The sequence below is a fragment of the Magnolia sinica genome, chromosome 1 (genome assembly GCF_029962835.1).
Source record: "Magnolia sinica isolate HGM2019 chromosome 1, MsV1, whole genome shotgun sequence".
In the NCBI taxonomy this organism is placed as follows: Eukaryota; Viridiplantae; Streptophyta; class Magnoliopsida; order Magnoliales; family Magnoliaceae; genus Magnolia; species Magnolia sinica.
In genome coordinates, this window is record NC_080573.1 from 3,586,908 (window position 1) to 3,610,420 (window position 23,513).

At 38.2% G+C, this 23,513-nt stretch overlaps 1 protein-coding gene across 3 annotated transcripts; it reads right to left on the reverse strand.

Moving 5' to 3' along the window:
- Window positions 1-5,007: 5,007 nt before the first annotated feature.
- LOC131236989 (spindle and kinetochore-associated protein 1 homolog) lies at window positions 5,008-21,882 on the reverse strand. 3 transcript variants are annotated; one of them, XM_058234599.1, is made up of 10 exons: window positions 21,646-21,882; window positions 21,443-21,567; window positions 13,023-13,132; window positions 12,838-12,916; window positions 9,101-9,168; window positions 8,061-8,166; window positions 7,946-7,975; window positions 7,694-7,807; window positions 6,234-6,348; window positions 5,008-5,333 (listed from the first exon to the last, which is right to left on the reverse strand). In XM_058234599.1, the coding sequence occupies exons 1-9, from the start codon at window positions 21,746-21,748 to the stop codon at window positions 6,271-6,273; spliced, it is 813 nt and encodes a 270-aa protein (XP_058090582.1). In that variant the 5' UTR covers window positions 21,749-21,882; the 3' UTR covers window positions 5,008-5,333; window positions 6,234-6,270. The 3 variants fall into 3 exon arrangements, with proteins under 3 accessions (XP_058090582.1, XP_058090577.1, XP_058090591.1); XM_058234594.1 differs by having other exon boundaries at window positions 5,008-5,305; window positions 21,646-21,881; XM_058234608.1 differs by having other exon boundaries at window positions 5,008-5,305; window positions 21,724-21,878.
- Between the last annotated feature and the right edge of the window lie 1,631 nt (window positions 21,883-23,513).

A 23,513-nucleotide genomic window follows, 5' to 3' on the forward strand; every position in this document is an offset into this window, starting at 1 on the left:
ATCGTACACGAGAATACATGTACTCGAATTAAATCGTCTGAATTGTGGTCCACGATTTCGATGGTCCACTTTCAAGCAATTAACTGACGAATGGTTGATACTACGTGCAGATCTGTTTAACACGTGGACGGCTGTGAAGTAAAATAGTGAAAGATCACAACTGTACGATAATCTAAGGCTAGAATTCTCCAACCAATACAGTTTAGCGTCTGTTATCTATCTATACTATGGCCCACAATTTGGACGGTTTGATATGAGATAAATATACGCCATGTATATAACACTTAGTTCATGTGTACGAACCAACACCTTCTGCCGAGAGTATTGGATCAAATGACTCCGGATCCTGAAAACGCGACCATTCGGAGGTTTTTCGGATCTGTGCACCCCGCCAACAGGAAGTTCCTGTGGGGCCCACAAGGATGTTGTGAGAAATCCACCCCGTACATAAGTTTGTCAAGCTCACAGTAGGACAGAAATCTAAAAATCATGACCCAAAACTCAGGTGGACCATGCCACGCAAAAAATGGGTATTGAATACCCACCATTGGAACTTTGTGTGGGCCACAGAAGTTTTGGGTCAGGATTATATTTGTGCCTATAGTTTATCCGAGTGGTAATAACCTTATGAACGGTTTGGATGGCACGTAAACATCATGATCGGCTCCAGGAAGGTTTCATTGGCAAAGGTTTTCATTCTCACTGTTTCCTGTGGTGTAGCCCACCTTTTTTTTTGGATCTAACTGAATTTTGGATTCCTATCCTACTGTGAGCTTGAGAAACTGATGGACGGAGTGGATTTATAACAGACATCTCTGTGGGTCCCACATAGCTTACAGGAACTTCATCCGCGTAGATAGACCCCTAAATGACGGTATTGAACGACTCAAGATGGCGTGTCAAGTGTATATGATATCCCAGCCGTAGAAAAAGTTTGGGATGCATCGACCATACCACGATTATTTGATACTCTGGCGGAGTATTCCTACTCCATAGAAAAGCATGTACTGACCATCCAAAATGCGGGATCAGATGGGTCACTATTCTAAAAACAGATTGGTTGAACGATTCTAACATCTTATTAATTAACATATATATTATTTGAATCTCCGCCGTTGAATGTTTTCATATCAACCGTGTCCAACGGTTGTCTACCAATAGTCGACTTAAAATATTAAAAATCAGTCCAATATTTGCTTTGCGTTATGTAAAGGGGGCCACACGAGTTGAACGGTTTAATTTGAGTTACTTCTAACCCACGTGTATAGTTTCTTGGTGCATACTATCAACCGGCACCCTCTTCCAGGGTAAAAACAAACATCCCCGATATTTTGAAAATATCCCGATATTATACCAAATGTTTTGATAAAATGATATTTTCACTCAGAAATAATCAGATTTTCAAAATCTTAACTCTTTAAATTTTCGTTATTTTAACGCGAAATCGCGGCGATTTAGAAGGTATAGTGCTGCTAGTTGCGTAAGTTCAGTTAGACAGTCCAATTAATCAATCTGAACCGTCCCTTAAGTCCAAAACATATTTATCAAACTACCATGCGAAAAAAACCACTGATCAAATGATCCAATTGATCCTTGATTTAGACTTATTTTTTGTAACCGTCCTTTTTGTAGACCATGGATGGGATGGCTACGATTGCTGAACAAAAGTGATTGTTTAGAATTATAAGCAGCCAATGATGATCACCAACAAATAGATGAATTAAATTGTTGATTGGAGCTATTTTTATGTAAATGATCTTGTTCATCGAAATTGATGGCCATTGATCAAATGGTTAATATTTTTCGTATTGGTGTGCTTCTTATATGGTAGACCATGATATACTAGTCAGATCTAATGAACAGTCTAGATCAATGGTTGGAACAGTCCAAGTGCCCAATTGCAATTGGACACTATAACTTATAGTGCCTACAGCATTTCTCTTAAAATAATTCAGTTTATTTTATTTTTTGAAATTATTTACAATTTAGTATAATATTTTTTTAAAATATTTTATTTCCAGAAATATGAAAGGCTCGAAATTTCAGGCCAATGAATTGCCGAGCAACTTGTGCCTGGTGTGGGTGGGCCCCTGACAGTAGGACTCACCTCAATGCATGCATTGTATATCCACGGTATACATCTGTTTTGCCGGATCATTTTATGGCTCGGTCTCAACAACGAAGCAGGTACAAATTTCAGATAGACCACACAACATGAATCATTGTGGTCCCGAAATTTTATCTACCCCACCTTTAAAATAAACTGAGAAAGCATATGGAGAGCGTGGATATCCAGTGCATACGTCAAGGTGGCCCTTACGGTCAGGGTCCTACCGACATCGCTAGGGTCGCAGCCAAGTCCCGCTCCAATGGGACTGCCAATCTAATGGGCCCCACAATGGATGGAAGATAGTTTGCAAGACACGTCAATCAAAGAGCCTCGTCATCCATTTCCTGGGCTCGCATTCACGTGTAAAATATAAAGAATGGGTAAAGCGGCGGACGCGGATTTCCTGCGAAAGCCTTTCGCAGGAAGTTCCTGCGCTGGAAACCTGGATGGGGCCCAACGTGATGTTTTTGAGAAATCCATCCCGCTCATCCGTTTTCCAAGATATTTTTAGGATAATAGGCCGAAAATGAGCGGTATCCAATACTCAAGTGGACCTAAAATGTGAGTATTGAACGTAGACAGTTGAAATATTCATGGGCCACAGAAGTTTTGAATCAGGCTAATATTTGTGTTTTCAGTTCATCCAAGTAGGAATGACGTTATTAACGGTATGGATGTCATGTAAACATCACTTTCTACCCCAGAAAGTTGTCAACGGTAGGAATTTTCCAACCCACCTTTTACTCTAGTGCGGCCCACTTGAGTCTTGGATCCTTCTCACTTTTTGTCTCAACTCCTAAAATGAGCTCAGAAAACGGATGTACGGATGGATTTCTCAAAACATCACGTTGGCCCCACCCAGAATTCCAGCGCAGGAACTTCCTGCGAAAGGAATCGGGGTCCGAAGCGGAGTACGGTGTCTATCCACGTGTTTGACTAGCAGGCGCACGCGGTGAGGGTCCGCTTACGACTATACATGCACCAACCACGGTTTATTATTTTTTCTTCATACCTTTGTTCATTTGTTTGAAATTAAGTTGTAAAAATGTACCATTTCAATTCACGAAATGAAAAAAGAAAAAAGAAAAAAGAAGGGTTTATACAGATTAGTGGGGACCTTGACTACTATGTCAATTCACAAATGTGGATGGTCTCTCATGTAATCATAGTAGGATTTATACAGATTAGTGGGGACCTTGACCACTATGTCAATTCACAAATGTGGATGGTCTCTCATGTAATCATAGTAGGCAGTTTTATTGGGAAATGCATTTCTCATGTGACCGTTGCTCGTTTCTCATCCCAATGGAGAAAGGAATTATAATTTATAAGGTCCTCAAGCAGCAGACCTACAGTTTTCCGACGTGCAGTGTCCCACACATAGGGGGGCCATGGTTCGGCCATCTAAACCATTGGTCTAATAGACCACAGTGCGGATGAGAGCTGCCTTGACAATCTTTTAGGAGTCAAGGAACCATGGGCTACTTCAATCAATCAGACTGCCATTACAAACCAAAAGGTTGAGGAAAAATGATTTTCAGTCACAAAGCCAACCGGAAAATGATAGAGCGAGCATGCAGTACCGACACAGTAACAGGATCGAGCAACATTCAGAAGACTCCATGTGAAGTTTTAAAAGCATTTTAAAAAAAATCTAGAGATATTTTTTTTGAATAATGAATTTTTGGACTCCACATCCTTCACTGATTTGTGCTTTACCTCGTTACGGTATTTCATAATCTATTATACCATTTATGTCTCTAATGGACAGTAGGTTTAGTCGATTTCCTGCTTATCAAGTATCATACACCACTGGAGTATAAGATAACTCTTTTATTAATATCTCGTGGATCATCACATGGCTCAGTGGTTAGAACGTCAGAGCCACCCTTTTTTTTTCCCATTCGGGAGTACCGATTAAGCTTGAGGGGCAGCCTGTCCCGAGCTCTGCACAGGCAGGCTCTGAGGGGCCTACCATGATGTATGGATTTTATCGCCGTCCACCTAATTTAGTGTATAAGAAAAAATGAGGCAGATCCAAGGCTCAAGTGGACCACACGGTGGGGATTAAACGGCTACCATAGAAAATTTCTTGGGGCCATGAAAGTTTTGGATCAAGCTGATCTTTGTATTTTCTCTTCATCTAAGCCTATGACCTTATGAATAGGCAGATGGCAAATAAACATCCCTATGGCCCTAGGAAGGTTTCAACAGTGGATATCATTTTCAATGCTGCTTCCTGCGGTGTGGTCCACCAAAGACTTGAATCTGCCTCAACCTGTTTTGGATTACACCCTAAAATGATATGGAAAAATGGATTGATGGTGTGGATAAAACCCATACATCACAGTAGGCCCCTCAGAGCCCCACCTGTACCCAATCCGCATCCAGCAAGAATATGGACGATCCAAATCATCAAACCATCTCAGCATGTGAGCCTCAGTGGGTGGTTGGATCCTGAATCACCAGGGAGGCAAAAGAAACTCACAAGATATTGATACGCTGGCGTGACCACCAAAGGAATGCACGTGTATACACGCAGCGAGAATGACCTCATTTTAATCCCTTCAAACCATAGGCCCCACTGCAGATGGGGCATTTCCAAAATGAAATTGAATGAACAAATCCTAACCCTTGATTGGTGGATATTTGTTTGTCGAATAAGTGAATTTTGAGAGTCCACCTTTTCGCATTCTGACTGTCGCTTTGTAGACAACAATGGGACAGTCTACGTCTTCATTGTAGTGTGATTTTTCGGTTGAAAAGATCCACAGGAGCCCAATGGTTTGGATTGAGATTCGTCCCCTAGATGTGAAATTGGTTGTGTGCACGAGTATGGTTTTCTAACCTTTTCAAAGCGAACAAAAGAAAACAAGAGCAATTAGGTAAGAATATAGTTCTGAGAACATGAGGTTTGTTCTCTCCATTAGTGCAAACATGGCATGTCTAAATCATCAGAGCAACACATCAGGTGAAACAATAGGCTAGTGTACACATTCACGTGGCTACCCTGATACAAAAAGAAATGAAGGACTTCAAAAGGTAAAAAGTAAAAGGCTTTACAACAGCCTACGCATGACTTACACATCTGGCTTACCTTATCAGGACCAGCATGATTTGTATGCGTGACCATCTTCACGTTGGGACCCACCTTAGCCTACAGTTAGATGTCCCAGGTTGGATGCTGCGTGCAAACTGCATGTGGAGAGGGGTAGGTCTGATGCTAGCAAGTATCAAATTACAAGTTAAAAATAAATAAATAAAATTAAACAAAAGAAGAAGAAGATAGTGTTACACTGAAAGCGAGCATAATCTAGTGCGAAAAGCAGATACCTATGTTAGTTATCAAGTATTCAATGGCCACGCAAGTGGCACATGTGTATAAGATCTGGATATGTTCATCTACTGCGCCTACCATAGATAGGCCATACATGAAAGCTGCACCAACCAAATGACCCATACAACAACTGAAAGATTTTTGCTAGAGGAACCTAGGCCGTTGATTGGAATTGTTCGGAGTCCTCCAATCAGTGACTAGAATCACATGACTGGCGTGAAAGTTCTAGATCTCATACACATGTACCACATTCACAGATATTGAATGCCTGGTAACTTTTAGATTGATATAACCGGATCCTCTCTAATGAGATGGTAGTACCTTAGTAGGACATTACATTAGTTCGGAGGAATTATATCATCCTTGACACAAGGATATGCAAAGCATCCTTGAGCTTTAGTTTGTACAGTGTGGCCCATGTCTCACTGATCCAGGCCATTGGTCGGCTGCAATCATGGACAGCTCATTACCTAGAATTAATCTAGATAAGATAAGTGTAACCATCCAATTAGGGGCCAGCAAATAGATGGTTAAAAAGAGAAATACAGCAATGGTCCACATTCAAGTGAAGAAAAGAGCCAAGCTTTTGTCTATGATCCTTTAATTTTGGGAGATTCTTGGTGCATGGTTCATCGATATGGGTCTCACAAGACAATGGTTTAAATCACTGAACCATAGCCCATTTGTGCAAACTGAAAACTAGGGCATACGATCCACAACTAGAAAAGAGCAAAATAAAAAACCTACTTCTATTTTAACTAGTGGGAAAGTCAAAAGAAGACCTACAATGTTTCTGGTTGATTCACATATACACAATGACCAATCAGTGTGGCTTTGAGAGGGTGATCACACGATGATGCCCAATTCGAGTCTCATGGACGCGACCAAGATGTCGAAGGACCTGTCAAATACATTAAGGAACTGTTGAAATCCAATATAATCAATCCAATGTATGGGGTCTCAATGCATGGCTCAGTGGCAGACTCGCTGCGTTTCAACACTGAAGTCATGGGTTTGAGTACCCATGTGGGGCGTGTGTGTGGAAGGGCACGTGTAAAAAAGAAAAACTAATGTGTGCACATCTAAGTAAGTTCTAACTTGAGAATGACCACCCCTTGATTGATCCCACGAAAATGGACAAATTCATGGCTCCAAAACATTGGAAAATTAAATACCTTTGTTGCATCCAATTATCTGCTCTGATGACTTTAGCATGCATCTTAAGAAGTTAGTGGGGGAAAAAAAAAAACTAGGGATGTGTTGGATAAGTGAATTGAATTGTCAACCCTCAATTTAATCAAGATGAAATGTTGAAACTAATGAGATTACATTTCTTTCAAGTCCAACTTCATTCGATGATAATTTAAATGCAGTATGATTAGTGCATCCAAACATGCCATAGGAAAACATGTCTTTGTTAGAATTTTTGAGCATTACATATAATTGTGGCTTTCCTTGATGAATATTCCAGTGTGGCTTTTTGTGAATTTTTCCTAAAACTTGTTTTACATGCTTGTTACCTTCAGATGAAAGGATAATTCAGAAAATATTTAATTCAATGAAGGGAAATGATTGTGCTGAAGAGCTCATCTTATGTGTAAAGAGACCAATAAGCATATGCTTTTTTTTCTCTAAAGATGTATCCTCTCTTTTTGTTCCCGAGATCTCAAGGACCATAAACATCTAATAATGAGTGATTTTCCACCCATGAATTTCTATGTTTAAACATCATGTACCAGTTTTGCCTATATTGAAAATCACAGGTTTGACAGATGATTGTAGCCCTTCTTTTAAAGGGGAAAAAAATCGGCAGTCCTCGTCCTCATACCTCATCAATTCCTAATTATTTACATTAACAAAATACAATCCACAGCAATGGGATAAATATGGCCCGAACAAGACAAAAATGTGTGCATAGAGCAAACAGCAAGGGTTTTATGATTAATAGCTAGGCACAACATCAATACCATATATCTTGTAGGATTGAGCTACATACATGATTATGTCTATGAAGTAAACCAAAAGTCAGATAAGTTTTTTGACTTTGGATGCTTAATCTGAGTGCAACAGATTCCAACCATCAAGATCATGATACATGCACAAACATATGTCTTCATTGTTGTGTGTGCAATTCTCAGTATTGTAAACATGATTTGCTCATTGATACCCTCTGCATGTTAGGACGGCACTCATTGTGTTTGTATTCTCTCATATAGTTATTAAAAAAGCAATAAGCAAACACTCACGGTCAGAATTGCTTTTCCAGTGTTGTCAAGCTTCAGTCCTGGACCTTTCATATCAGTTTCAAGGAAAAAATGTTTTCCTTTTACAGCTTCTGTCATTGCAATGTCTCTTAGTTCCTGCATGTTTTCCATGGTAATGTTGTCATTGTATTTCAACTTTGCCATCTAATGGCAACAAGAATAGAAGTTGAATGCCTATAGAGTAACTATTCAAATGGACTTTGCAAATTGTGAGCTGAATTGAGATTTACTTACTAGAGCCCTTTCCCAAGTATCTTCTGCCAACTTCATCAACATAAAAGAAAGGAAATCAAGATAAATGACAAATCAATCAAAACTAAAAACTGGAAGAAGATGGCACAACACCAACCTTCTTTTTGGGGGCTGCAATAAGCTGGGCATTAGCATCTGCATATGTTGCCATGTCATTGACAGCAGCGTTCACCTTGTCCAGTGTGAGCCTCCCCCTCATATAGCTGCAACGCAGAAAAATTGAAACGTTGGATTGGTTGGGCAGCTTTGGCTGTATCTACTTAGTTGAAACATGCTGATGTAGAAGTTGAACAGCTTGAAAACATGCAATATGATGCCCTCAAATTGTGATAATAAAAATTCTCCCTTGTCAATTCAGATTTCCCTGCCCACCTTCCGACCACTTATAAGGAGAAATAAAAATGGCTGATAGAGTGCATTGTGCCCTTCTTGCTAAACTCGACAGTCTTTCTTTTCTCTGGTAGGTATGAGACAGTCAAGAATATATGAACATTAGATGCTGTGTGATCAATTAACTCAAGTCTGAGACTTATGTTACATAATCACATCAGTATTGCTGCTAGGCCCACTACATCTAGTAGACATCTGAATTCTCCACACAAATCTACCTGAATTTAGCCAGTAAAGAAGCTACTTGTAGCCTACCCTGTGAATTATCGCCAATTTATCCAACTGGTTTGACACTCCATGTTCTAGGAGTTCCATTTCGCTCCTATACAAATCCTAAAAATTTAGCGAAACTCAATCCTCTGCGGGAAAAGTGAGCATTCAATAGTATATGCAATGTATGTCCCTAATAATTAGATGCATTACGATAGATATGTTTCTAGGAACTCTCTTCACTCGTCTCTCACAACATTTTTAGAAATCCATCTCCATGCATATACTAGCATATAGTGGGGTTCACAGGGCAACCCATTATCAACAGTGACATATTGCCTTTAACTAAAGCAATTTCTTCCTTCCAACATTTAGTTGAAAGATCAACAAGTTGAGTATAGATTGGTTCTGGAGCAATTTGCTTCCACTACATACTCAAAAAATGGCTGTGAATAGTCCAAACAAGGGACATCATTGATTCACTATGATACTAAGACACCATCAAAATCACTGTTCAGATAAGGAATATCTACTCACGATGACAGAGAGTCAAGGTCCTCTGCAGTGATAAACCAGCGAGGTGCTGATGCACGGCCCTTTTTCTCCTGCAGATAAAACAAATCAATGTGTGAAAATTAACAATGATACTTTCATCAACCTAAATCAGAAATTAAAATATTAATGCACCAAATATATCACATGATATGTCCACTTAAACAGATTGAACATTCTGAGCTTATGCTTTGGGAGAAGATTGAAGCTCAGTAAGCATTTTCCATTTCAGTGTCGGACTCCTAAAATTAAGAAACTAATTAATCTTAATGTTAGTCAAATGACTATCCAAGAAACAGTTTCAATTGGGAACCATCGATTCCATTTGAAATGAATGTCATTGTCATAACTTACAGATTACTGAGCCAATGCCCATATGCTTTTATCTTCTTCACATAGAGTTGTGGAAGCTTCTCTAACATCTTGATGGAAAATGCAGGCATTTCTCATATGTCTACATATATGGCTATTTAGTTGATTAAGGAATTGCTGACAACTTCTTCATGCTTTCATCATTTGCTAGAATTCAGAAACAGTTCATCTTCGTTTCAGTCTGACTTGCTTCTGCACTTGCCTCAATTTAATCATGATATATTAAATTATATTGCTTTATTTTATACAGTGCTATATACAGGCCTTTTATTTTTTATTTTTACAGGCATTCATGCAATTAAAATTTCCATTTAATCTACGCCGTTGATCCTCAAGTCTGAATCAACACTCCAAAGTTGGTCTCCTAGGATTGGCATGTTATACTCGACTTCCATTTTGTAGGTTAAACCGTGACAAAGGATGGTGAGATGGATGAGAGCCTAGAAGAGGAAGGATAGAAATAGAAATGAATTCATTCGCGGGAACTTAGGAGTAGCACCGATAGGTAATAAGATGAGGAAAAGTAGACTTAGATGGTTTGGTCGTGTGCAATGGAGACCAAGAACTACACTGGTTAGGAGTGAGTTGGTACAAGTTGAAGGCTCTAAAAGGGCAAGGGAAAGGCCTAAAAGGACGTGTGGAGGTAGAAAGAAAAGACTTGATGACCTACGGTCAAACTGAAGTTATGGCCCTTGATAGAGTGGAATGGCGGGAACAGGATTCATGTAGCCGACCCCAATTAATTGAGATAAGGCTTAGATGATGAAAAACTAAGGGTGGTTCAAAAAAAAAAAAAAAACCCAAGAGGATCTTAGAGAATATTTCAACATCACTTTGAGATTTCCAAAATATATACCCCGGTTACGGATTGTAGTCCTAAATGGCATTCAAAACAACATAGAATAAAGATTCCATGCATGCTTCTTGTACGTATAATGATGTAGCAAGTAACAATACTGATGGCGCAAGGAGGAGGAGGGCCCACCATTGATCTGGATTGATGATGACGTCTAGGGAGGGCCTCCTAGTTAGAGGACTGTATTTTGGTTCCTTGGAGTGGACCCGATCGTCATGTGAATCCCACCATTGGATTTCATGATCGTGGCCCACTACTCTAGATGATCTAGTATTTTGAGTTTTGCTTATTATTGTTATTAGGAATATCATTGACAGTTTAGATTGCTTTGATTAGTTGTTATTTTTGTTAATTCGTCTCTAAGTAATAGGGTGCGCACATGACGCGGCTTTTAGGGTATAGGCTTTTCTTATAAATAGGCAACCTCTTGTAAGGTTTTTGGCATTGAATATTATGAATAAAATTCTGTATTTTCCTGCTTCTCTAATTCTTTGAGTTATGGAAATCCAATTGGGTGCAAAACCCTCCCTTCTTCAAAGGGCTAACTACCGTGGTGCGAAGCCACACATATTTCCTACCATCCATAATCATCATCTCTCACAGCCATCCACTCTTCAAATCCACCTTTATTTTGCAGCCAATCCTTCTATACAGCAGATTTCCAAAATCAGGCCCTGCAAGAGGGCTGAAACTTCGGCGGAGCACCGTGCTCAAACCAGTCATCTGTTTGATTTGAAAATTAGTGTGTGTGGGTGGCCCACCCCTGGTCGACCAACCCTTTTCTGACCCCTTTTAGGTTCGTGGGCCCCACACACGTGCAGGCCACAATCCACGCACGTGCATCAGGCCCGCTTACTGTCCACATGCGTGGACTGATCCCAGGTTCTCTCTTTCCTCTCTTTCACTCCTCTCTCACTATATTTCCCTAACCCTAACCCTAAATTATCCAAAATCCCAATTTCTATTCCCTTTTTTCAACCCTAGGATTTCCCGAATTGAAACATGTGAATCCCTTTGATTGGGGAAATAATCCTTTGCATATGTGGATGAATCTACTCTCCTTTGATCACTGTTTGGTTTATAATTTTAATTGATCCAGCCCTAGCATGTGTGGACTTGGACCTTTGTAGATTCCCCTTGATGGAATGCTTGACTTTATGTGGGATGTGGAAGTTTTGTGAATGTTTCTAAATTAGTATGATCTGAAGTCTGAAATCTTACATGTCATGTTTAATTTCCATGTACTACATCAAATACAGTTTGAAGGGTAGAAGGGTAGATAAATCCATGACTTCAGTACTCTTTTTCACGCTGGAGAATGTAGTTTTTCTGCTCTTAAGAACAGAAAAAATTATCTGGCCCCATTTATTTACTTCACATGTCAGTGTTCAGACGGGATAGAAGCATTTGGTGAAAGATGTATCTATGATGGCATTTTCATAAATTGTAACAGTCAACTTCTATGTGCATTTGTACTGGAAGATATCTGGAAAGGAGACAGCTATAAACTGCAAGTTGATTATCCACTCTTTATCTTATTTTATTTTCCTTTTCTTTCCTTTTTTTTTTTTGAAAAGAGGCCAATTCCCTGACAACACTATCTTTAAGCAAATGAAGAGCAGGGAGCTATTGTCACTCACTCAGCAATTGGCAAACCTCACCCGCTTTCTCTGTTGGTATCTCTCCTAAAGATTTAGGGACTGGCCAGGAGACCTGTTGTGGAAAGCATCAGCCTCCAAACTGACTAAAATCTTAACAACACAGTCAATTGAGTTATGGCAAGTTTGGGTATGCCACTTTCCAGTTTCCACATGAGAGGTGGGATGTGCCCCACCCAAATCACCACTGACTTGAAGGAAGAAAACGACTTACGGAACAATGCAGCTTTTGCATGTGGTTTCCAAGAGAAAAACACGACCCCAAATAGGCAGTTGAAAGGATTTTTATACATCTGTCAATGATCATCCCATGTAATGATGATTTGCGGTACACCCAAATTGGCCCTTATCTCTATCGACACTCATTTGGCATTCATTTCATAGGTATTGATGTCCGACTAGTGGCAACAACTGATGTTGAGAGCTGAAATTTTGAATTATTATCAACGTTCAAAATAAAGGTATATGAGAGAGTATCAGCCAACTTCAAAAACAATATGTATCGGACCATCGGTACATATCAGCTGACACCTGCTACCTGTTGGTTGTACCATTGTGAGTTTTGACTGATGAAGTGAACTATCAGCAATAAATATAATAAAAAAAGAAAAGAAAAGCTCACACACACCATATCATTTTTCAAAATACTGATACATGTCAGCTGATTTGATACATATCAACCGATATTTTGAATCATGATTATCATCATCAATCAGTTAGAAGTGGAAAACAGGGAATATTCTTCTTGGAATCAAAATTACATAATTAAATGTTTCGCTGAAAAGTTATCACTAATCTGAAAAAATACCACCCACCAGGCCACCAGTGATTCTTACCTTTGGCAATGCTGCTGGCTCCTCCTGGACTTTCATAGGCATAGAAGGGAGATTGCAGTTGGATGTTTCCTGCATCAAACTGAACCCAGAAAATCTAACTGCTCATCAACCCAACATGCAGCAGGCTGCTCTGCATATGGCAATTTCAATAATGTACTACTAGCCATGTTATCTATAACATTTACCAATTGGGGTTCTGGTTCAATATGCTGGTGGTTTCATGCAAGTGTGATGGCATATGAGCAAGCATGTGCTGCAATTTCCTTTGCTGATGCAGTGACTGCTCAATGAGTTTCTGCCTCAGAAAGATCAAACAAATTAAGAAAAGAAAAATATATAACTAAGGATGTGTGCTGATGCATAATGGATCCAATTACAAATACACAGGCTGCATTTGGATGCACTACTGAATTGAATTGCAATAATCCAGTTAAGGGACTGTTTGATTTTCCAATTTCCTATGAAATGCAAGGTAAATGAACCATCATTATCATTTCTAGTTGTTTGTTTAATGAGGAATTATGGCTCATAGACCGAGAGTCAAATGTACTTGTGAAAGAAGGAGGTAAAGTAAAATGTAATCATTACATTTTTCACATTACAGAACCACCATTTTTATAGTAATTTCTTCAAGGTGAAACAAACAATGTAACAAAATCATCATTACAGTCAAATGCATATGATGTGACCACTGAATTACAAGAGTAAATAATCATGACCCATTTACAAAGATTTACTGTTGTAATTGGAACACCAAACGGGCCATTATTTGGATGGTGGTAAATGGTTTAAGTTAAATCATTTACAGGCTATAAGCAATGTTGTCAAAAGCAATCGCATAATCGCATAATGCCATCCATATGACATATGTGATGGTTGCATATGCCATATGGATGGTATGCAATCGCATATTGTATAAAGCGATCGCATAATGGCATATGCAATTGCTTACTTTCCTCTTCTTCTTTTTTCGATTTTTTTTTTTTTTTTTCAAAAAAAAAAGCGCAATTGGTTATGTGATTGTGCGATCGCATAAGCAACCGGGCATAAGAGATCATACAAGAACGCTTATGCCATTTGACAACATTGGCTGTAAGGCTTTAAGTTGAAAATGATTTACTAGTAAGTCATTTACAATGTTTGGATAGCCCATAAATGGTTTACATCCTATAATTGTGTATTCACACCTGAGATAGTTTAGAGAAGTAATTCATTAAAAAACATTCAAATGGCATGCAAGAGTGGATTTTAAAGTGGATCATTGGGTTAAGCCCATCTCACTAAAGCTTATGGTTGATCCTCACATAAATCCAAGCGGTAGGTGAGCCATAGAAGTGGGCCCATGAATTCAAATGCTAGAGAGAGAGAGAGAGAGAGAGAGAGAGAGAGAGAGAGACATTGGAGTTCCTGGATACAATGGAGAGAGGGAGGTGTGTATCTCCCAAACTTAAAAAAAGGAGCTGTTGGAGGCTTCTTGCTGGTAAATCATTTGCTAGCAAATGAAATCCCAGCTTTTTGCTAGCAAATGAAAAGGAGAAAAAAGTGGTAAATCATTTACAACTTGCCTCATTTACCACCATCCAAACAACCCATAAGTAAAAGGGGAAATGATATAACATTTATGTTTTTTTTTTTTTTTTTTACCTAGCATTTGTGGTGAGGAAGTAGCCCCTTCCACGACCAACGTCAAAGTAGCACAATTACAATTTGGAGTCGAAACCTTCAATATCAACAATAAGGAACAGAATTACAATTTGGACATTTTCACCTTATCAGATTGATAATTATAATGTGGGTCCATTTGTGCATCCAAACATATAGTTTAAACAAGAGGAAAGGGCAAACTACTGATGATTCCTAATTGCAATTCCATTCCTTTCATGCCTAACTTCAAAGTAACCTAATTGCAATTTGGAGCCAGTCCTCAATACAGCCGCTCATGTAATTGTGATTTGCTTCTTTCACTTTTATTAGATTAAATTATTGCAATTCAATTGACAGTGCATCCAAACACACCCTAATTCACATGGGAAAGCAATGAATCGAATGTATTGGTAGAGATATTGAGAACATGAGAAATCTGTTGTGTTTTTTAGAATAAAAATAAATTTCAAAAATAAAAGTTATTTTTAGAAAGTAAATAAATATATTAATTATTTAAACTTTCCATAAATAGTGTGTATAGCCAGTCGGTAAGAGAAGGCGTTTTTGCTTATGCAACCAGTGTTCAAATCTCCTCAAGGACGGTGCTTCGCACCGTCCACGCATGCGTGCGCGTGGAGTGGGCTGTAGGGCAGCTTGGGCACTTTTTGGAACTTTATTAGGCGCACTTAGCACTTCGCACGTTCACATCGTCGCAAGGAGCAAAAAGAGCCTTAGTCTTTTTGGCACATGGTTTAAACTTTTTGGACCATGGTACTCTGAGTTTTTATTACCTTTTTTATGATTGAGAGTAATTGTGACATAATTGTACATGTGGCACCTATGCCACGTGTCGCTTATGTGGATATAGTTTTTCCTGTTGGATAACTGCTCCTGTTTGGATGGGTATAGAAATAACTACCATAGGACAGAGTCATGTCCTTTCATGGAAAGGCAATTATTTGCTGTGAATGGGTATGGATTTCTTGAAGAGGCTCTTTAGCACCTCTTCAGGAAGAAATCCATAACTTTTCAATTGATATAAATCCTGGATACTATAATCCAAAAGTAGATACTCTTAATCCTTACGATTATATCATCTTCTGTACAATTACTCTCGATCTGATCTCTTGCTGAGTTTTTTCTGAACATCTTAAGGCATATCGGTGTCAAAACTAGAGATCTATTGAACACTTAAACGTGCAAATTTTCGTGTTGAAAATCGGATTGAGAGTTCATTGTATCCTGAAGACAATTTGCAAATTACCTTTGTTTGCACTTGCTGGAGCTTCCAGAAAAAGGGCAGCAAATCTATCTTGAGAAATTGACTATTCAAGTCAAGCCTTGAACCCAATAGATCTGATCGTTTTGTTATCGTTTTCTTCTATCCTCCGTTGTGTAAAAGAAACTCTTACAAATCTAACATTCAAGATAGATTTGTATCTTTTTACAATGGAGACAATTCATTCCATTCAAGTTATGAACTAAGACTTTGTACGACTGGATCGTTTCGACGGTCAATTCTTCTCAAGATGGCAACAGAAGATATTTTTCTTTCTGACAACTCTGAAGTTATCTTACATTCTAGATGATGATTTGCCTTCTCTGACCGATCTAAAAGACGATGACTCAGAAGAAGTGAAGGTAAAACGGAAGAAAAGGAAGGAGGAAGATTTTCTATGCAAAGGTCATATCTTAAATGCCGTCTCTGATTCCATCTATAATTCATAACATAAAATATCCTCTGCTAAAAATCTGTGGACAAAATTAGATCAAAAATATAAAACTGAAGAGATCAGTACTCAGAAATTTCTGATCGACAATTATGTTTACTTCAAGTTTAAAAATGATCAGCCAATTCTCTCTTAAGTAGCTGAACTACAGAACTTGGTTGATGAATTGATGATTGGCAGTATAGATCTTCTTGAAGAATTCTTGGTCGGTGTAGTAATTGCAAAATTACCCTCATCATGGTTTGGTTATAAAAAGAAACTGAAACATAATGAGAGGAAGTACAATCTTGAAGGGCTTCAACGACATCTTCGTATAGAAGAAGAGTCCAGAAACCGAGACAAGAAAGAAAGTGCTTCGGAAAATCATTCCAAAGCAAATATAGTAGAAGATGATAAGCCAAAAATTCAGAACTCCAAATCTATTCCCCCAAAGAAAGATATAGAGTTTAAGAAAAAGGGAAAGAAAAAGGGGTAAGTGTCACTTCTGTAATAAGCCAGGACACTACATAAAGGAATGTTGACACAGGAAGAAACAGCCGAAAGCTCAAGCTAACATGACAGAAGACCAACTTGTAGTAATGGTTACTGAAGCTAACACAGTAATATCCGATGGTGGATGGTGGCTAGATACTGGTGCAACCATTCACATATCGAAGGATCGAAACATCTTCAAGACCTATGAAAGTTTTACAACTGGACAAGAAGTGAAGATGGATAATAACGTTCGTGCGAATGTTGTTAGAAAAGGAACAGTCGAGCTTCAGTTTACATCAGGTAAAAGACTAACACTAACAAATGTATTACATGTACCTGACATGTCTAAAAATCTAGTGTTAGGCGATCTTCTCAATAAGAGAAGATTCAAAATAGTGATTGAGTCTGATAAGTTGGTTATCAGCAAGAATGGTATGTTTGTAGGCAAATGATATTCATGTAATGGTATGATTAAACTGAATATTAATAATAATAATGATGATGTTTCCATTTATATAGTGGATTTTGTATCTTTATGGCATGCTAGATTAGGTCATGTTAATTATCATTCAATGAAAAGAATGATGATCCTAGGCTTTATACCAAATCATGAAATTCAACAAGAAGAGAAATGTGATGTGTGTGCCCATTCTAAAATAACAAGAAAACCGTTTGGAACTGGCATGAGAAAATCACAACCCTTGGAGTTAATTCATTCCGATATCTGTGATTTAAATAATACCTTAACTCGTGGAGAAAAAAGGTATTTTATCACATTTATCAATGACTTCACTAGATTTTCCTATGTATACTTGAAAAAATCTAAAGATGAAGCCTTTGAAAAGTTTAAGCTTTATAAGGCTGAAGTGGAAAATCAGTTGAATGTAAAGATTAAAGCTCTCAGAAGTGATAGAGGAGGTGAGTATTCTTCCAATGAATTCTGTAAATCAAATGGTATAATCCATGAATTTACGGCACCTTACACACCTCAACAAAATGGCCTAGCGGAATGCAAAAATAGGACATTAGTTGAGATGATCAACTACATGATATCAAATTCTGGATCTGAATTTGTGGGGGGAAGCATTGTTAATAGCAAACTGTATTATAAATGCTATCCCACACAAAAAATTGGATATCTCCCCATATGAATTATGGAAAAAGAAGAAACCATATCTTCATTACTTCAAAGTGTAGGGAAGTATAGCAGAAGTCAGGATTATTGATTCCAAGAGAGTAAAATTAGATCCTAGAGGAATCAGGTGTGCCTTTGTGGGTTATGGGATTAATAGTCCCGTATATAGATTTTTGGTTTTCGAACAATTTGCTTTTGCTGATAAAAATATGATTATAGAGTCTAGGGATGCTATATTTTTTGAAAATACAGTATACAAAGACTATATGAATAATCATACAAAAAGGTAAGTAGATGAAAATATAAGAACCAATGAACGAAGAACCTAATAGCTTTCATGATAAATTTAACACTTATCCAGAAGGAAATGAACCAAGGAGATTGAAAAGGGCAAGAAAAGAAACATCTTTTGGCCCAAATTTCTATATGTTCCTTATAAAAGGGGATAGAAATGAAATACGAAAGAAAATTACTCTACCACTAAGTATTGAAAGTGATCCATCAATACTTAGTGAAGCTCTCTCATCTCCCGATGCACAGTTTTGGAAGGAAACCATAGACGATGAAATGGATTCCATAGTCTCAAATAACACTTGGTATTTGGCCGATCTTCCACCAGGTTCAAAGCCTATAGGATGTAAGTGGTTTTTTAAAAGAAAGTTCAATCCTGATGGAACCATAAATAAGTTTAAAGCTCGATTGATAGCTAAAAGATTTAGACAAAAGGAAGGTATCGATTTTTTCGATACATATGCTCCTGTTGCTCGCATATCTACCATTAGGACTTTAATTGCTCTTGCTTTGCCTATACCAAAGGAAGGTATCGATTTTTTCGATACATACGTAACGGTAACGGTGGGGTCTGTTACGCAATACGGGTGCGTAACGGGCGATGCCTCAATTTTGCCACCGTAATGGCCGTTACGGGCGAAACGGCCGTTACTGACCCGTAACGGCTGTTACGGGCCTTAAAAAATAGGGAAAAAAAAGGAAAAAAAAATACTTACCTTTTTTTTCTTTCTTTTCCTCTTCTTCTTCTTCTTGGGAAGCTGCTCTGCTGCGGTTGCAGTGGCCTGCGTCGTCTTCTTCTTCTTCTTCTTCTTCTCTCTCTCTCTCTCTCTCTTCTTTCCCTCTTTTTTCTTTTCTCTCTTCTTTCCCTCTTTTTTCTTTTCGGTTTCCCTCTCTCCCTTCTTTTTTTTATTCGTAGGTGTATCGCGCACCAGCTGCTGGAGGTACGTGTCATGCTAAGACGAGCGCTAACACTCCTCGAGCTCCGAGTTGTACGAACGGTTCAAAGGAGATCAAAGTTACGTGGGCTCCACAGTGATGTATTTATTATATCTACACCGTTCATCTATTTTCAGAGATCATTATAGAGCACCACCAAAAAAATGAATTATATCCAAAGATCGTCTGGACCACATCAAAAATAGAAGCGGAGATAATGATTTTCACCGTTAAACAATTCGTAGGGCCCACCGTAACGTTTATTTTCCATCCAATCTGTTCAAGCCTTAAGACGAGCTCGTTAAATGAATGGACGGTTTAGATATAACACATGTCAGCTTGATCTAAAACTTTTGTAGCCCCCAATAAATTTTTAATGGTGAACTTTTAATTATTGTTGTTTCTTATGGTGCAGTCCACCTGAGCTTTGGATGTGCCTCATTATTGGGCTCATGCCCTGAAATTATTTGGCAAAATGGATGGACAGTGTGGATATAACTCATTCATCACGGGTGGGGCCCAAAAAACTTTGACATGTGTGCTACACTTCACAATCCGAGTCTCGCCTAATTCGGGCCCTTAAAAAATTGTACATAAGACATATATTAACTTAAAATTTACGAATTAAATTATGGACTGCAATTGCTAACTCACAATGCCAAAATCAAATTGTTTGAATAGTTTTAATTGTTAATTTGTGGACTTTTATTTTTTAAAATACGGCCTTTTGATTTTTTTCATGATTCACTATCCAATAAATGTCCACCAATTCATAAGTGGGATAATGGCAATAAATTGTATGAATTTGAGGCTAATTTGGGGCATAGATTGGTCCTCTAAGTCAGCCCTAAATTGGCAACGCCATCTACCTGAATTTATTTTCATTTTTTTAAATAACTATTCGGAGAAATGATATCAAATTGTTAAGTATATAAATTAGATATTTAGAAAATTAAATATATGAATTTTGTAGTCAAATTCAGGTTACCTGGTTCAAAAATTAATCAGACAGTCCGATACAACTTCTCACCAAAGAGTGGACCGTTACACCACCATAAACATGTTCCAATTTATAAATGAATGCATATTTGGAATGCTTAGAATATTCCGGATTTAATCCATATTTTTTCATATTTTTTTGGCAAAAAAATTTGCACTGTTACGGGCCGTTATGCCCCCGTATTGCTGTTACACCCCCGTATCCGTATCAGTTTCGGAGGGCACTGTTACGCCAACTGATACCGATATGGGATACCTTGATACTAATATTTGGACCAAATGAGGACCGTGTGAAAGAAACAAAAAGGTTTCTAAGTACCAACTTCGACATGAATAATATGTGTAAAGCCGATATAATATTAGGTATTAAGATTTATAATCTTAATGATGGAATAGCCTTAACACAATCTCATTACCTAGAGAAAGTGTTAAAGAAGTTTAACCATTATGATAGTAAACTGGCTTCAACCCCATTTGATCCAAGTATTAAATTGGTTAAAAATACTGGTAGATGTAAAGCACAACAAGAATATGTGAGTGCTATTGGGAGTTTAATGTATGCAATGAAATGTACTAGACCCGATATAGCATTCACAGTAGGAATGCTAAGCAGGTATACCAGTAATCCAGGACAAGTACACTAGAATGCGATTTCAAGAGTTTTAAAGTATCTAAGAGGAACCATAGACTATGGACTACATTATAAATCATATCTCGCTGTACTTGAAGGATATAGCAATGCAAGCTGGAATGTAGATAGCATAGAATCTAAATCTACAAGTGGCTGGATATTCACTCTTGGAGGAGGAGCAATATCATGGGCATCTAAGAAACAAACGTGCATATCTCACTCTACAATGGAAAGTGAGTTTATTGCACTTAGCGCTGCTTGTAAAGAAGGTGAATGGCTAAGATACCTATTGTTGGAAATCCCGTATTGGCCAAAACCTACTCTTGCCATATTTATCTTTTGTGATAGTCAAGCTACTCTTTGTCGTGCTATGAGTAAGACTTATAATGGTAAGTCTAGAAATATAGGTCTAAGGCATAACTTTGTTAAAGGATTGCTCAGAGATGGAGCAATCATAGTGGAATATGTTAAATCCATCCTGAACTTAGCAGATCCCTTGACAAAAGGTTTATCAAGAGATCAAATAAGGAGAACAACTAAAGGAATGAGACTAAGATTCATAAAGATATAACTTTCACTCTTAATGGCAACCCTACCTATGTTTTGAAATATAAGCTAGGTTCAAAGGGACAAGCAAGTCAAGTATGTGACTGAAACATACACTAGAAAAAGAAAATTTGAGTGTCATTCCTAAAAAGTCTAGTGCTCCGTTGTGTAAAAGAAATTCTTACAAATCTAACAAAATCCTAAGAGGGAGATAAATACCTTGGCCTTGGGGATGGCTTCTATCTCCTCTCGCAATCTGTCCTTGATCGCCTGCATCTGATATTCCATTGTCTTCACAGCCGTATCTACAGCGGAGAGATCGGCGATGCTGGTAGCTGGATACACTGCAAGAACGAAAAAGGTTATTTTCTTCGTTGGAGAGAGAGAGAGAGAGAGAGAGAGAGAGAGAGAGATGTTATTACTGTTGCGAGCAATGACGAGTTCCTGGAGCTCGACGATGCGAGTATTGAAGGAAGAGATGAGGGAATCGAGGGAAGAACCTGCTTGCTTCATGTTACTATCCATCGCGTCGGACGGACCTTACTGTTTGGGGTTTTTGGTTTCCTTGGCTTTCTTCCTCTCGAGTTTGAAATGAGCTTGTTGGGCGGGAAATGAAAGAGGCGAAGAACCCTTCGCGCTGGAGGAGATGCACGACCGCGATGGGGAGTTATATGATACTCAGGCAGCTTAGACGCTTGATACGCAAGCACTAAGAAATTGTACACGTGGCAACATTAACTCAACTTAATCAAATTTAAGTGTGGAACCCACTGTCTCTATATAAATCACGATTAAAAATTCAGGTTAGTTGAATGACCTTAACTTCTGATTCGCTGGACACTTCTTTGTTGAAAGAGGACCATTGGATTTTTTCGTTATTAACCGTCTAATAAATTTCCACCGATCCTTCGATCAGATAATTGAACAGCCGTAATTTCTGGTTCATCACACATCTAATTTGGGATCCATAATATGAATGGTTTAATCGACTTACTTATTGCCATGTGTGCAACTTCTACAGTGCCTGCGTATCATCCTTCACACTCCTGTTGCTGTAGTATCAAAGTTTTTCCTATTTGGAAATCGTCCACACGAGCTGCATGGCACACGTGTGAGAGTTATCTGTCGTTTCTTCGGTGCGGATTGGGTACAACCCCCACGAGGACCTTGCTAGGGACGGGATGGGACGGCCCCGTCAGGCGCTATGTGGGGCCCGACCGGTAACTGGGTCCTGGGGTTGGAGAGCGGACAAGGTGTTACCGGGTAACAGCTTAGTGGTTGTTTCCGGGTAGTTACCGTGGAGCCCACCTTAATGATGAGCTGTATATCTATGCCGTCCCTATATTTCTACAGATCATTTTAGAACTTAGTCCAAATAATTAAGCATATCTAAATATCAAGTGGACCACACTGTAGGAAACAAGGGTGATTAAGTTCCTCATCATTAGAAATTCCAAAGGGCCCATCTTAAGGTTTTCATAATGTTTATTTTCCATCCAACCCGTTGATAATATCAAGAAAACATGGATGAAGAAAAATACAAAGATTATCTTGATCCAAAACCATTTTGGCCTATAAAAAGTTTTTAATGGTCATTCATTACTTTTTTTTAATGGTATGGTCCATATGAGATTTGGATCTTCTTAGTTTTTGGGATCACGCTCTAAAATGATATGGAAAAACATATGGACGGAATGGATATGCAAAAAATACAGCAAGGTGGGCGACACACGGTTAGTGTAACACCCACGAAGTTGTTACCCGGTAACAGTTAATCCGTTCCCCGTGTGGGGTAGTACCCAGTCCGAGTCGACTCGGAAGCGTCACAGTCAAAGACATGGCTTCAAGTGGAATTCACCACCATTTTGAAAATGATAGGGACTTATAGCCTTACACACAGCACTCATGCATGGCTATCCAGACCATCCAAATTGAGCGAGAAATTGCGCATTTGACTATATCTCTAAAATTGGAATGATTAAGAAATCCCAATCATCCAATTGATGGTTATCAAATGGATGGCTAAAAAGAAATTTTTTTTTTTTTTTAAAATCCAAAATATAGAAAATGAAAAGTCCTCTTGCAGTTCTTAGCAAAAGAATAACCACATAATCTAAAAATAATTCTATTATTTATTTAAGAGTTGTTTTTTTACAAAAATATTAAAAGGTCAATAGTTAAATAATAAGATTTATCTCTTATAAACATAAAAATCATATTTAATAATTTTTTAGTGAAAATTACACTCAAACACATATTTATGATATACAACTATTTATAAAAATAAAAA